We start from the raw sequence: 15,401 nt of genomic DNA, 5'->3' as shown, positions 1-15,401 counted from the left end.
ACAGCCCCCAGAGCCCCATGTCGTGGGGCACAGGGCAGCACCTGCCCCCCGGGCTTCCCAGGGCCTCGCTGCGGAAATCAGGTAAGCCCAGGGCCCCCAGACTGCCCCGGGGGATCCGCGCTTCTCTGGTGCTCCCTTCTGCGGGGACGGGCTGCTGATCCCGTGGCATTGCGCTGCACTGCATATACAGGTGACTTGGGACCCGGTTTTAATTTTTTTGAGATATCATGGTACTTTAATGCTTCAGTAACTGGTTGAGAAGCTGCCCTTCTGCTTCTGCCTTTCCATATCCCACAAGAAATTCCCTTAGAATACCCATCCTGCAATTCAAACCTTCTTCTTGGAGAGGCACTGGGCTGGATAGGGGGCTAATGCAGTCCCTACAAATCAACATGGGCGGATATTTTCTGTATTTAGCAAAATACCTTTGAACTAACATTAAGCATTCATTACTGATTGATGTGCATCGCTGTCATTGGCAGGCAAATGCGCAGAGCAAATATTTGGTGAGATATTAAAACTAAGTTTATGACTGTCAAGAAGGACTGCTAGGCATCTGCCACTGTCTAACAAAACTAAACCAGTGCTCCACATGCTGCTTGTAAAAGGCATGGGATGTCTTGGTGATTGCTAACAGACTAAGATCCCAGCCTTGCTATCCTTGCTTATCACAGTCCAAGGTAATTAAATGAAATGATTAACCAGCACACCCAGTCCTGCCTGCCAGCAGAGAGGCACTTGCTGCTGCCTGACGGTACAAGCATTTCCAACTGGTAACTTCTACATCCCAGACAGCTCAGCAAGCCTCAAACCTGGTGGGATTTTTCTCTTCTAAATCCACGTGCATGAACGCAAAGTTCAGCGGGTGACCATGGTGACATCCAGAGTCCTTTACCTTTGGGGTGATGGCAGGTGGTGACACATGAGCAGCCCAGGCTGAGTCCGGCACCTGCTCTGTGCTCCCTTAGGCGGGTGCAGTGCTGGTGCAAATGGGGGACCCAGCCCTGGGGGCTGCGGTGCTGGCACAGGACTCAGGAAGGGTAAGCAGGACTGGAGACACTGGACAAACTAGGGAGACTGGCTATACTAGTGAGAGAACACTGGCTGTACTGGAGGGGAGCACTGGCTGTACAGGTGAGCAGCCCCATCGCCAGCATGTGCTCAGCAGGGACACAGAGGTAGGAACAGCGGTGACACGTGGCAGCAGTGCTGGGAGCTGCAGGGATGTGTCCCCCAGCCCGGTTTTACATTTCCATTAGGGTTTTCTCTGCCTTTCTGACCTTATGACCCCGTGCGGTTTATTTCCGACCGTCAGGGCTGAGTGAAGGGGAGGGGACCTGGGGTGTGAGCGCCTGCTGCCCTGAGGCAGCCACTTGATAGCCGGGAACTGCTTTCCACAGCAGCCACATCAAGTTACACTCACCCTATTGCATTATAAATACCAGAATTAGCCTTGCTTAATTATTTAAAACTATAGATTAAAAGCAGACAAAGGCTCTTTGACTCCTTCCCAGAGCACACATATCATTTATCAGAGGTACGGTCGCCTGGTGACAAGCATGGGGGAGCATGCCAGGTCCATCGGTATGAAGTGCTCCCGAGCTGCTGTCACAGCTGGAACCAGAGGAGAGGAAAATCACAGTGAGGATGGGAGCTGGTGCCATCTCACCCAGGGAGGGTAATGTTTAGCATCTGCCAATCTTTGGGCTCACATTATTATTATTATTATTATTATTATTATTATTATTATCATTATTATTATCATTATTAACATCATCATCATCCATCACCAGGGCAGTAAGCCACAGCAGTCATTAGGCTAATGTGAATTACAGGTATTTTGTTCCAGGTTGTTGTAACAGCAACACACGGATTTCTGGGGTGATAAGGCACATTTTGTGGGCTCAGCTGTGGGGACTCGCCCACCAAAGGGCATCCAGGCACTGCGAGCCTCCCCATCCAGCAGCACCCACATCTGACTCACTGAAGTTGACACCTGGGTGCCTCCCTCTGCCCTGAACCCACCAACCGTGCAGAAAGAGGCTTCCTAAAGCAAGTGCCTGACTTTGAGGTCAAACCTCTTGTCCTCCTGGCAGCTGATCCTCTGCAGTGCGGGTGCACACCTGAAAGCTGCTGTCATCAGACAGAGCTTTGGGGCTTTCAGAGATTGATATGCAATTCTTTCCCATTTTGCTGACCCCAGCTATTCTGTATTTCTAAAATACAGTTAATTAACACTAGAAAAATCATGCAAATTGGCAAGTGCCATCAATTGAAGAATCCAAAACCAAAGACAAACTTCCAGCTTCATTCTTTGTAGGACTTAATACACAGCGTGACCTTTTCTGCCATTACTCTCTCACAAGAAAAGCTGTAGAGCCAAACGCCAGCTCCACTTCAGACACTGGAAATGCATTGACAAAGAGTTCATGCTCTAAAATGAAAAAAAAATTAATTTCTGGTTAACAGGGAGAAGCATGCAAGTGCTTAAAAGTAAGAGGCCAGTTTAAAGAGCCCACACACCTCCACCTGCATGTGCAAACTCTTTCAAGAAGTGAGGACAGGCCCTGCTCCTCTCAGCCTTCCCAAGAGGGGTGTGAGGTACAGTCCTCCCACCCTGAAGAAAGGAGGGCTCCCCAGGGACCGGATGTTATTGGGGTCTGTAGCCCAGAAGAGGGATGGTTTCCCCCCATAATTGCATTAAAAGTGTTTTAAAGAGCCCACACACCTCCACCTGCATGTGCAAACTCTTTCAAGAAGTGAGGACAGGCCCTGCTCCTCTCAGCCTTCCCAAGAGGGGTGTGAGGTACAGTCCTCCCACCCTGAAGAAAGGAGGGCTCCCCAGGGACCGGATGTTATTGGGGTCTGTAGCCCAGAAGAGGGATGGTTTCCCCCATAATTGCAGTTAAAAGTGTCAGAAACTCGCATTGCCTCCCAGGCTGAGCTTACTTGTATAAATAGTTTTAAACTCGCTCTGCTGGCCTACACTATTGTTTTGGTTTTGCAGCTGCCTGACTTGCAGGACGTGTATGACCAGCTGCTGTCAGCAGCCCTTCATTGATCTCCTGGTTCTTTAAAAAAGACGCATTCATGAATAAATCCCAGGCATCCAGAAAACCAGAGGTTCTTCCCTGTAACCAGAGTTTTAAGTGATCATTTCTGCTCAGGAAGTGGTCTTTTGGGTCAGTGGTTTTACAAACCCAGATCCAGGCCTCTGACCCTGGATATCCTGAGGTTTTTGCCCAGTCTTACCCCTTCTACCAAGTAACAGGGTCTCACAGGATTACAGACAGCAATGTCCTCTGAGTATAGATCCCATTCCCAAAATAATGCCTTCTGACTGTTTTTACATGGGTGGCATTTCACAAAAGCCCGTTACCTGCCCAGAAATGGATGCCAATACAATATTATTTTAAAAAGCAGTTTGGTCATCATCTGGCCCTATTGACAAAACTCTTCTGAGATGCTCTAGTTAGAAAATCAGTTCTCAAATGACACAGACAGCAGAAATAAAGCACTGTGAACTACATTTGCTTTCTATATTTCAGCTAAAGTTGAGCACTGACCTGTGCTGCAGAAGGCAGCATTGACAGCTTTGCAGTTTAAGGATGCAGGTGGCATGGAAAAGGGCTGAGGGACGTGCAGGGTTAAAACGAGATGTTAGAGCAGGCAGGATGTCAAGGAGACCTTGGCAAAACACAAGTCGGGCATTTCACATAAAACCTGTAAAAAGCAGCTGCTGTCCTGCTGCACCCTCCATTCTCCTGTGCAGGTGCAAGTTGACAGGTGCTGGGCAGGACCCCAGACTTCCACTCTACAGCTTTTTAAACCCAACAGCTATGGATTAACTTCATTTCCAACCTGTTTAGTTTTTCCCCTTGTAAAGAACAGCTGTAGCCATGTAGGCAGCAGTAAGCAGAGCTGCATCCCTCAGGTTACATGCCCTTTCCAGGACTGTTAATCCCTTTAACATTCCTGGGGATTATTTCCATCCCGACAGGACGGTAGCACAGGCTGCCTGCAGCAGTGCACAGTCCTGACGCAGAGGGGCTCACAGGGCAATCTACCACCAGGAGACAAGTTAATCCTAAATAAATACTCTGTAAAGGGCATCTCCTCCTTGTGAGGGAAAACCAAAAAGCACCAGCAGCCAAAGGAAGCATAGCCCAGCTCCAGCCGTGCCCAAACCCTAATGTCCTTGGGCATGAGCCAGTCCTTCACCTCCTCTCCCTCCTCCTCTTCCTCCTCCTTTCCAGGAGCAGGCTAAAAGGTTCCTCCTTCTTCTGGGGGACTGCACAAAAGCCACTCGGCACCCCAAGCAGCACAGCCTGTTTTACACTCCTAGTAGAGCATATTTAATATATATTTGCAGCATTCATGCTTTCAAAAACATTTAGTGCTGCACCAAAGCTGCCTGATATCCTGTTTCCCAAAAAGATTGCAGCTGAGCATAATCAGAAGTGGAAACAATTTGTCCCAGGATAGCAGAGTGATAATTTTATTGCAATGCTCCCAGGAACTGGAGGATTTATAAGTATTTCCAGGTGGTCTGAGCAGGAATTTGGGCTTTGCTGTAGGCCAAGATATTAAAATGTCTTTTTTGTCCTCCAGTCAGTCCCACACCCTGGGGCAGGAGAGTGGCTGGTCTCTGGGCCACCTCAAAGATGCTGAAAATTCCCTGTGTGGTCTCCTAGAAAACTAGTAGAGACTGGAGGCTCATTTCACAGTACAGTTGAGAGAGGAGATAAATCCATGTGTGACATCCAAATACCTGCCATGTCCCTGGCATCCTCATCCTGGCAGTCTTGCTTTTTACTAACAGAAAAGCAGCTGGAAACATACCTTCTCTAGAAAGCCTCAAGCTTCTAGAAATGAGGAAAGGGAAAATACCTAGAAGCAAGCAGAAGCCTGAGTGTGTTGAAGCAGAGTTACTTTTTATAAGCAACACTCCAGAGCAGACCTATTTAAAAGGTCACACTGTCTTCCTCAATACAGCAGAGGGTATTAACATCCACATGTATTTTTTTGTTTATGTCTTGCCAAGAACAAAATAAAAATGTCCAACACCTTTTGCTGATTTATGATGGTGGCCAGGGAGGTGCCAGAGCAGAGCCTTGTTCATTGATCTATGGCTGAATAATGCAAAAACAGACATCCTGCTGTAAATCCACTGCAGAGACCTGGCTTGATATACACCTCCAGCACCATAAATAATGACAAAAAGCAGCGTGATAGCACAGTGTCTCCCTTACACAGACATGCATTACATCAGAGATGATAGATCTAATCCCCGACAAACATTTTGTACCAGGTCCTATTTGCCAACCTGCCGGAGAAAGGATGCCCCGTCCTTACCCCCAGCATAACCCCAAGCTGTGTTCCAGACACACCGGTATTTTTATACTCTCATTTTTCTTTTTCTGTTCAGTGCAAATGAAGACATTCCTTGAACTGTTCCAGGCTGAGGGCTTCTGAAGGTTTAAAGTGCTTTTCTTGTAGAGAGGTTCAAGACTCCTTCCAGTCCCAGTCAGGGCTTTGACTTTGTCCCCGGGCCAGCAGTACAGACACCCGGGGAAGCCTCGAGGTGGGTGTCTGCACACCCCTAGGCACACCTAGTGCAATGAAAACCAAGCACAGAGGTACCTGCAGTTTACTGAGGCAAATTGCACTCCTCATGAGGACTTTCAAATGCTGGTTTAACAGAACTGGGCCAGAAAAGCTTCCCGTCCATTTCAGTTCCTCCCACTCCTTCCTTCTCAGTTTTTTTCTTAATTTGTACTAGTTTAAGGGAAAAGTTCCCCATCTGCCTTCAGTAAATAGGTTGATAAATTGCTGCTTCTTTGCAAGTCTCGGTCATGCAAAGTTAAATTGCTGCAGTCTGGAAATAGCCACATTAGCCCATCCAAAACCTCCAGGCTCACCACAGTGCTCCCTCAACATGGCACATAAGAGAGAAGGGGGGCCCTTCCCTGATCATCCTGGGTGTCTGGGGAAACACCACAAGCCCCGACTGACGGCCTGGATGACACCACTCCATGGGGTGTACATTGCTGGGTGTTAAACCTATGTGGATGTGGGGAAAGCCTGCCCAAGCAAATCTCCAAGGATCTGGGTCTTGGAGTAGTGAAGAAGGGACTCCCACTCCCGAGTTGCAAAAGGAAAAACCATACATCGTGGAGGCAGGGGAGAACAGTATTTAATAAATAACAGTGCTGCACCAGTGCCCCAAAAGCCAGCACAGCTTAGCAGCAGGACCTAAGAGCTAATTGGTCCAGAGAAAAATATCAAAGTCACTTGAGTTTCAGCCATTTACACACTCAGGTTGGTCCTTCAGGCTTGGTTGGCTGCATAATCCTTCCACACTTGCTACTCACTGCATTATCCCCCAGCAGAGCACATCAGGTGGATTTAAGATAGACAAATCCAAGATGGACATATCCCAGCCCTTCTCCTGACATGCATTAGGATTTGGTACCAACACATAACCAAGTGTGGGCATCTGTGTCACTGAAGGCAGCTCTGGACTAAACAGGAACAGCAGGAAAGGGCAGTGGGATGACACGGTGACACTGAGTCTAGTCTATTAACACAGCTTCCAAAAACAGTGTTTCCATTAAAATAACCTGGCATTTTATTGAAGTTACTCCATGGAGAACCTTTTTTGTTTGAAAAATGAAGGTATAGCTTTGCCATTTGAAATAGAAGTTCAACCATTTCATTCATGCCATAACAAACCTTTGCCTTTGTACCTTCCTTCCTTCCTTCCTTGTCTTTTCTCTGCCTCTTCTGTGAAAAAAAAAAAAAGTACAAGAAAAAAAAGAAGCAATTTTACCCCAGTGAAAATCTGATATGTTTTCTCATTGTTCAAAACCTGGCTTTCATCTAACAAAAATTAGCCATGAAATTGCACTGCCTTAACCTTTGGCTGTTCTTCAGTCCCTGCATCTCTCTGGAAGGCAAGGCTGAGCTCCCAGTTTTCAGCCTGGGGAGTCCAGCCCCACAAGGGTTTGAGTCAGCCTGGCACTTGACACCAAACATCAAGCCACACCACCTTCCCTTCTGCCAGCAGTGATGTGTGATCCTAGAGGAAAATAATGTGATACAAAACATCACTGGTTCCAACTTCCAAGTGCCCTTTAAATATGTACCGAACTATTCACCCCAATTACACTCCTGTAATGGGCTCTGATTTGTTTTCCTTTGTTCCCAAACCAGTAGGGCACTGGCCACATTAACATTCAATGAGAAGTTGTTTGATATTGAATCTTTTCTTCAGCAGTATTATTCCTTACACAATTCTGTTTGATTGCAATCCACTTCACATTTTTAAGTGCTTACTGACTATGAAAGAATGACCTAGCCTGCTTTCTCTTGGCTTTTTTATTGATTTCTCTTTTTAAAAGGTTTTACTCCTTTTATACATGAGATTGAAATAAGAGAAAGAGGCAACATTACTGAACAACTGTTTTTCTTCCAGCTCCATCAACCCATATAACTTCACACTAGGCCTCAAAAAATACTGTAATAATGAGACATTTAAAGACGTGAAGCTGCCTACACCCTTTTCCTGGGATTTTTTTTGTTCTTACTGGTAAACTTCCAAATTGTTCAAGTGAATAGTCAGGAATAAATTGCTCTTTCTGAGCCCCTGATTAGACCATACAGTGAATAATTGGAGGTAGACCTACTGTGCTCCTCATTTAAAGATGCAGCCCACCACATGTAGTTTGTCTTACACCTTGTGCTTTGCACTCACTTTGTACAGGAGTTTTTTGTAAAGAGAAAATGTAAAGGACTTGGAAAACATCAACAGTGAACATGCCCTGTGGTTTGCCTGAAATCCAAGCTGCCATCCCTTCCAAAACAGTGGGGTCTTTTTCTTACATCCAGAACATACAAATTATTGCAGCATGATCACAGACTGCATGGGCGAAAGATGCTTTTCTTGGCACTGGACTCAATCCTGATGAATAGGTCAGCAGGATATCAGCAAAATCTTTCCTTGACAAGAGGTTTCAGATACAACAGGACTTCCTCAGGCCAGTGTTTCAGAAGCCCCTTAAATCCCACAGTATCTTCTTGTGTTATGTGACCAACAGCCTCATCCAGAATGCCCAAAGCAGCAGCTCAACACAGTCCCCATCCATGGCTGCTTCCAGTTTTAGTTAGACCTGTCTTACATTAATTAATCCTTGGCACTAAATTCTGCAGCCACTGAAGCGAGTGGCTGGCAAGTAATTTAAGTGATCTAATTAATATGTGTCTCATCAACGCAAAGGGAGTATTTTTAAAAACCTCTAAGAAACCCACAGCAGCACTTGAAGGCATGTGCACTCAGACACTGACATGGGTGTCGAGCAGCCAGGAAAAGCACCAGATCTTCTCCTCTGTCTTGCCCAGGGTTCTCACACCAAGCAGAGTGAGACTTCTCATGCAAACACCTCATTTTTTCTTCCAGCATCGATGTACACGGAAATACAGCGGGAGCAACCAGATGGTGGGAATATCCTGACTCACCCAGACTACATAGATGGAAACCCAGACCTCATCAAACCTAAAAAGCTCCTAAATCCTGTAAAAGCCTCGAAGAGCCATCAAGAGCTGCATAGGGAGCTGCTGATGAACCACAAAAGGTAAGAGGAGGTCACAGTCTGCCACTGGAGCAGTCCAAGAGGTGCTGAGCTGTCAGAGCTCAGGAGCTGAGGCACAGGTGCCAGTGACAGACTGCAAGCTGGAAGGGCACGATAAATCCCCTCACTTGCAAACAAACACAGTATCCTGTCCTCTTTTGCTGTATCCTTTCCTCTTTTCTCTGATGTGACCATTTCTTTTAAAAGAAAAGCAGAACAAAAAGCCCCTGCTCTGCCATCCTGAAGCATTGGCTGGCACTTTTTAGAGTCACAAGTACTGGGAGATGCAAGGCATCCCCACAGCCCCTTTTTGGTGTCCCTTGGAGGTTTTCTGGTTTTTTTATCTCCATCACTGATGTGCCAAGTCCCCAGCAATGTACAGCATTCCTGGGCACTTGGAGGTCAACCCAGAGGCAAGAAGAGGTGCAGGCTGGATGCAGCCATTGAAAGCTGAGGTAGCACTGAGGTGAGATCATCTGTACAAGAAGGCCACTCACCAACTCCCTAAATATCAAATGGGTAAAGACAGGCTAGAATTCATATTCCTGACTTCCTACCCTATCACCCCAATTTAACTCTTTTTTTAACAACATCAGGAAAATCATACCAATGATCAAGAAGCTACAACTGTATAATTCTTTTGCGGCAGCTGTCTGAACATCAGTGCAATAAAATCATATTCTGCTCAGAGGCTTTTATTCACAGCAAGAAATCTGCTGGCTTTATATTGACATTTTCTGAACACCCTGAAATACCCTGACACAATAGCTCTTTGGCTGCCTAATTAAAAGGAGCACAGCCTCTGTTCTAAAGGACTGCAGTCATCACAAGAACCAGACACGTATATTAATTCAGTGAACAATCAAGCCTGCCAGCAGGGTGCATTAATCAATACTGGCACTGGCTGGGCTTGGGTTTGATTCGATTTTCCCAGAATCAGAAGAATTACAGGGACCTTTCTTTGGCAGCAAGGCAGATGTCACTATACCAGCCAGATATTTTTAAAAGTTCCTGGCTTGAGAGTGACCATCTCCTCCCTAGTGATACTGCTCAGTTTAAAGGGTCACCCACCAGCACTGGCTTTGATCTCGCAGAACATTATTCCTGTCTAACCATGATGAAACAAAGGAACAAGAAATCCCTGTAATGGAAGCAGCAGAGAAGAGTGGCAGTGAAGGAGGTGCAGACCCTGTGGCATCAGAGATGCACTTCATACTGGCAAACACAAAGCACATCATCTCTTTGTGTTCCAGTTCAGGGCCTGCCCCCGTGTCCCATCCACGTGTGCCACCAGGTACTGGCAGGAAGCAGCTCCACCACAGCCATCCTGCACCACCTACCATGTGGTCCCTCTCAAGCATCAGTTTCTCCCTGCTCTGGCTCTGACCTCCCAAGTATTTTTCAGCAAATATGTGAAACAAACCCTACTGCAAAAAGTAATCCATTGTTGCTGGTTTCTCATCACTCTCAAATCCACCAGTTTTGCTTCCTGCTAAATGTTACCATAGAGGGAGAGACGGGAGAAGGGGAGAGAGAAGGAATTATGACTTGCTCCTGTTTCTGCTTTGGTTGGTTTTTCCCCCTCAAGCAGCAGGGAGAAGTAACTCAAATCAGCAGCTCGTGTAACAAAATCCTTATCTTAGTCAACACCTCTGGGCACTAACAACACAGGCTGATTAAATCAAAGAATAGCAACAAATCTGCAGGCAACATTGCAAGTTGTGTCTCCAGGAAGCCAAGGCAGGTTTTCCTTCTCTCAAGCCTTGGGAAAAGTAATTTTGCAGCATCCAAGTTATTCCTGCCTTCAAAAACCACCATGAAAGCTCTGGGGCCAAGGCTATGGCTGCCTTCACTAATGTTGCTGTGAACTTTGTCCTGTCATAAAAAAAGAAATTACAATGGGAATTATCATTAAAAGTGGTACTGGAAGGGTGCAAGCACTGGGCCCCAGGCAAGCTGTGACAGTGCAGAGGTTTGCTGTATCTGGAGAGGATGGTTCCTCTCTCCTCCCTGCCAGTTCAGCTTCTCGTGATGTGAGTTACCACCTCAGCACCTGCCACCCTGCCAAGAAATCCATAGCCCATAGGGTTTGATACCTCTACTTTCAAATAACCTTGGCCAAAACCAACCAGCCTTTGGTCAACAGATACTTCCTGGTGCTGAGGAGGAACTTTACGTTAACAGCACTCCGCAACCCCCTGCACCCTGGGCAAGCCCTTAGCACAGGCATGGGAAGGTCCCCTCCTCTCTCAACACAGACCTGTGCCCACAGGAACACCAAACACCACCCAAAACTACTCTCATAACTATTTCAGGTATGGCAATATCCACAGTGTGAAGTTTCTGAAATTTGTTCAGGGAATGCCTTCCACCTTTTTACCACACATTTATGCCTTGCCTTCATGGCCCTGCTGTGTCTCCTTTCCTGTGATCCCACCCCTCCCAGAACAGGGGTTGAGATGCATCAGGTGGCCACAGGGGAGTCAGGCACCTGTGCCATCAGCAAGCCCTCCAGCTTCCAGGAGAAAAGGACAGTTCATTTCAGCCTCTTGATCCAAACTATCCATATCAGCAGGGGCGTCGTCTGCCCTCAGCTCCGAAGCAAAGCTTCAGATGAAGCAAAGCTTCAAAGCTTCAGATGGGATGCGCGGGGAGGGAAGGAGCTGCCAGGACAATTACTGCAGCCCAATGACTACCCCTGCTGGTGGGAAAAAAATCGTCATTATTGCACATGTTATCGACGCCGCTGAATCTACACCTGACACCGTTAAAACCAGTAACAGCAGGAGCCTACGGAAGGTCTCGTTTTCACAGCCGACACAGAAAGCTGTGGTACCCCAGTGCAATGGGATCAGCAGAACTTCCAGCACCACACGTGCCATACACGAACAGCAGGCCACCCCTAGCAGGCAGCCCGAGGCACCATCAAATACCCTCAAACCTTGTGGATGGATTTGTGGGTCAGGGCTGGTTCGTGGATCAGCTCTCCCGTGTTTTCATTTAGGACCAAGACAATTTTTGGGGTTGCCAGGCTGGCAGTGGTTATACCTCAGGTATAGATGCTCTGGCCCTCATTTATCTGCTTTTTATCCACAGAGGTTTGGGCGTGGAGAGCAAGCCAGAGCTGCAGCGAGTGCTTGAGCACCGACGGCGAGACCTGCTCATCAAACAGAAGAAGGAAGAGGAAGAGGCAAAGAAATTGCAGTCTCCTTTTGAAAAAGAGCTATTAAAGAGGCACCAGAGGCTGGATCAGGTAGAACTGAGCTTTCAGCCACCCTTGGGTTATCCTAACCACCCCGACATATGGCAGAGGGGAGACGGGCAGGCTGAGGCTCAACCCAAGGTATAGCACTGCTACCCCTCCATAAAACAGGAGCCAAAATACATCCTCCCCTGCTGCCCCACACAGCTGCAGCACTCTCATCCTCACAGTGGGATCCACCATGTTTGTACCACTTCGCCCAGGACTCCCACTACACACCACTGCCCTGGGTCTCCTCTGGGTCCCACACAGTGTCTGTGGGGCATTTTTTTCCCAGTTCAAAGAACCCTAAACTTCATGGGGGCTGTTGCAGCACCCACCACAGGAGGGCTCAGGATCCTGCAGTGTAGGGTGAGAGGCTGCAGAAGTGCTGGAAGAAACATTGCTGCAATCTCACCCAAACTGCTTTGGGGAACATTTCCTGTACCCTGGCCAAAATTCTGCCTGGGGAAAGCGATATTCACTGTGCACTTGACAGCAGCACAGCCATACCCTAGGTGGTCTGTGCCTGCCCTCTTACCCAAACCAGTGCAAGCAGTGAGCAGGCTAATTACCACTGAGAATGAAGTCATTGCCTCTCCTACTTGCCCGTATTTGCACTGCAAATGGATGAAACCAGTTTTTTTAATTAACAACACAACAACAATGTCCATCAAGCTGAGATCACTTGAAAATCAAAGCCTGAAACTCTCAGAGAACAAGGAATATGAAACAAGGTGGTTTATGGAAGATCCATAAAGACTTCACATATAGAAGTAAGGCAGTACAGTTACATTCCTCACTTTAGACAATACCTAATGGTGAGAGCTTTCCCAGGCTCACAGGCCTCCTTTGCTGGGAAGGATTCAAACCTTTTCCTCCCTCTCCCATACCAGGTCTGAAGTGAAGCCCTACCCCGCTTTTTTGATGGAGATGTTCCTCCCTGGAGGAAAGAAAAAATTAATGTTTGAACAGGACAGAAGGAGAGACTAAGGGTGAACATAGGTCTGATGTGATGGCTTGTCAAAAGAGAGCCACCACATGTGCACTACACACTCATTCAGCTTTCAATAATAACTGGACCCAGCAATAATGAAGCCTCCTGTTTTAACATAGCTGATGCCCTTTTGTCCTTTCATGTGCACAATGAAATCTTTCTTACAGCTGGAGAAAGAGCAGGAGAAGCAGGAAGACCATGCACCAGAATTCATTAAAGTCAAGGAAAACCTGAGAAGAACATCAACCGTGACAGGAGACGAGAAAGCAGCATAGCTTCTGCCAAAACCCATCAGGATCCTACCAAGGCCAGCGCCACCACCCTCACTGAAATCTCTGTACATGGTGGACATTCCCAGCCATGCCACCGGGGCTACTTGCGGTTATTAACACTTGCTCCAGTAGAAGGCACAGAAAAGGTTTTCCCAGACCAGGAGGGAATCACTGTGGAAAAAGTGCAGTATTCACCAAAGTACTCACACAAGTGGATGCAGAGAGAATGGTGTAATTTTCCCCCCAGATTGTGGGTGCACACTAATCACCAGCTAACTCTTGGTTAACTCTAGAGACACAAAAAATATTTAAGACAGGGAAGTCTGTGTAGGAACAGTTTGGAGGACTCCTGCTTCTTCCTGGAGGCAGGTTTGCCAGGCACAAGGGGACAAGAGGGCAGCTGCAGCTCTGGAGAGCCTCCTAGAAACCTGGTAAGTAAAAGGGACAACCTGTGTATTACTGAGAACAGCCCAGGTGACCCTAATGGCTTTCCCAAGGGTCACTGGCTTTGCACCAGTGTGCCAGTCAAGCCTGGCTGAGGCTGTGTGTCTTGGCAGCACACCTGTACTATCAGAAAAACTAACCTCTGTGTGCCCTTACCAGTACAGCACAGGCAGGTGCAGCTATACTTCATAAGCATCTTTAAACTTATCTTTCATCTTTCAACATCTTTCAACGTTTGAAAGTGGCTTTTTAGGCAGTTCTGTGCTCAGGCAGAAAATACATTGGGCTGTTCGATCAATACCCCAAGTGGAAGGCAAACGCTCTGTGCAGAAAGCAAAGGCTGCGTGTTCCCAGCATGGGTGTCCATGGAAGCATGCAGTGACCAGGCAGCAGATCCCTGTGGATGCAGCAGACAGACAAACTGCTTCTTGGCCCTGCACTACTGAGCTTCATCCCCTTGCCCAGGAGCTGGACATGTCCTATCATAGGGACCCACAAGAAATGTCCTGTGATGGAGAGGGGGTGATGTGGTCATGTCCCACCACTGCCAGGCTGTCCTGTTAACCACCCTGCACGCAGCTGGTGCCTGTAGGCACCAGGGGTTACAGGGCATGTAGGTCCTAATGCAAAACTACTTGTCACTGCTTCTCATCCCCTTTTCCAGAGGTCAGATCTGCCTCATTGCAGTTGCCACATTGCAAAGCTAAAACTCTTCTTGCTGCTGGTATAGCCAAGCTGAGGTGGATGGTGCATTTGCACCATGTATGGACAGAGCCTGTCACATTCAGGGGGCACCCATGCCCTGGGATATCCACATCCAGAACTAGAAGTGTGTTTTCAGGAATATCTCAGCTTCTTGCTTCTCACATCAACCCTGATAAAAAGCCTGAACAGCATAACTCACCAACTGCCTTTGGACACTGGCTCTTGAACAGCCTCAGTGGACCTCCTCAGCTGGGCAGGTAATACCTGGTTAATCAACATTTACTATTCACATCTTCAGTGGATCTATATGTAACTTAAGGGAAACTGGGCATTTATACATATTTATTAAAAAGTTACTAATCCATTCTCTAGTCTCCTGGTCCAGTGGGATGTTTCATTTCAGAGGGCTGTTGCTTGACCTGGCAGCTTGAGTAAAATATCTGAGCCACATCACAGGTCAAGAGCAGTGATACAGGTATAGAGCTCCTGTGACAGACTGGACTATAAAGGCCCTTAACTCAGCTTCAGTCCTTGAGCACCCCATCTCATGGCACTGCCTTTGCTGTAGTTTTTAAGGCCTTTGCTCATATGCTTATTCTAAACATGATTTTATTTCAGAAATCCAGTGCATATTGTCACTATGGGTCAAACAAGATTTGAAAGGATCTATTATGTTATTTACAACTGTGAAGCTTTTTATACAGGTTATGATTAAAACCATAAGGAAGAAGCAGCATCCAGTATTTTTTCACGGGGAAAAGAAAGCCAAATTTCTCCAAGGATAAAAAGGTGTTGCTAAGGGTGCTTGTATATAGCTGTAACGAATCCTGCATGATACTCCATAGATAACATCGGTGTAAGTAACAAGCCAGAATTACTGTGCTGAGGTTTTGTGAGGAGTTATAGCACAGATTAAGTAACCTTGATCAAAGAGCTCAAAAAAATTCAGCAAATTAATTTGTAATTTTGCCACAGATGGAAATGCACTCCAGGAGAGGCAATCTGTCGCTCCATATGCACCAATGAAATCAGTGTTATCAGCTCACCCAGGCTGGGACAGGGGCATTTATGCAAGTCCTTGGGTGGGAGCCATCCAGTAAGGTCAGCAATGA

General features: G+C 47.0%; 1 protein-coding gene across 2 annotated transcripts in view; it reads left to right on the top strand.

Moving 5' to 3' along the window:
- Positions 1-15,205, top strand: part of FAM107A (family with sequence similarity 107 member A) — a 27,991-nt gene extending 12,786 nt beyond the window's left edge. The window contains exons 1-4 of one of the 2 annotated variants that reach the window (XM_008632273.2): positions 8-81; positions 8,459-8,633; positions 11,727-11,883; positions 13,036-15,205. In XM_008632273.2, coding sequence (XP_008630495.1) covers positions 18-81; positions 8,459-8,633; positions 11,727-11,883; positions 13,036-13,143 — 504 coding nt within the window. In that variant the 5' untranslated portion in view covers positions 8-17 and the 3' untranslated portion in view covers positions 13,144-15,205. Of the gene's footprint in view, positions 1-7; positions 82-8,458; positions 8,634-11,726; positions 11,884-13,035 lie in introns of those variants that run through there. The other variant, XM_017732589.1, reaches the window with a different exon arrangement.
- The last annotated feature ends 196 nt before the right edge of the window (positions 15,206-15,401 follow it).

Source organism: Corvus brachyrhynchos, unplaced genomic scaffold (assembly GCF_000691975.1).
Source record: "Corvus brachyrhynchos isolate BGI_N302 unplaced genomic scaffold, ASM69197v1 scaffold4, whole genome shotgun sequence".
Lineage (NCBI taxonomy): Eukaryota > Metazoa > Chordata > Aves > Passeriformes > Corvidae > Corvus > Corvus brachyrhynchos.
The sequence above is the reverse complement of the archived record's forward strand: the minus strand, read 5'-3'. Positions and strand labels throughout refer to the sequence as shown.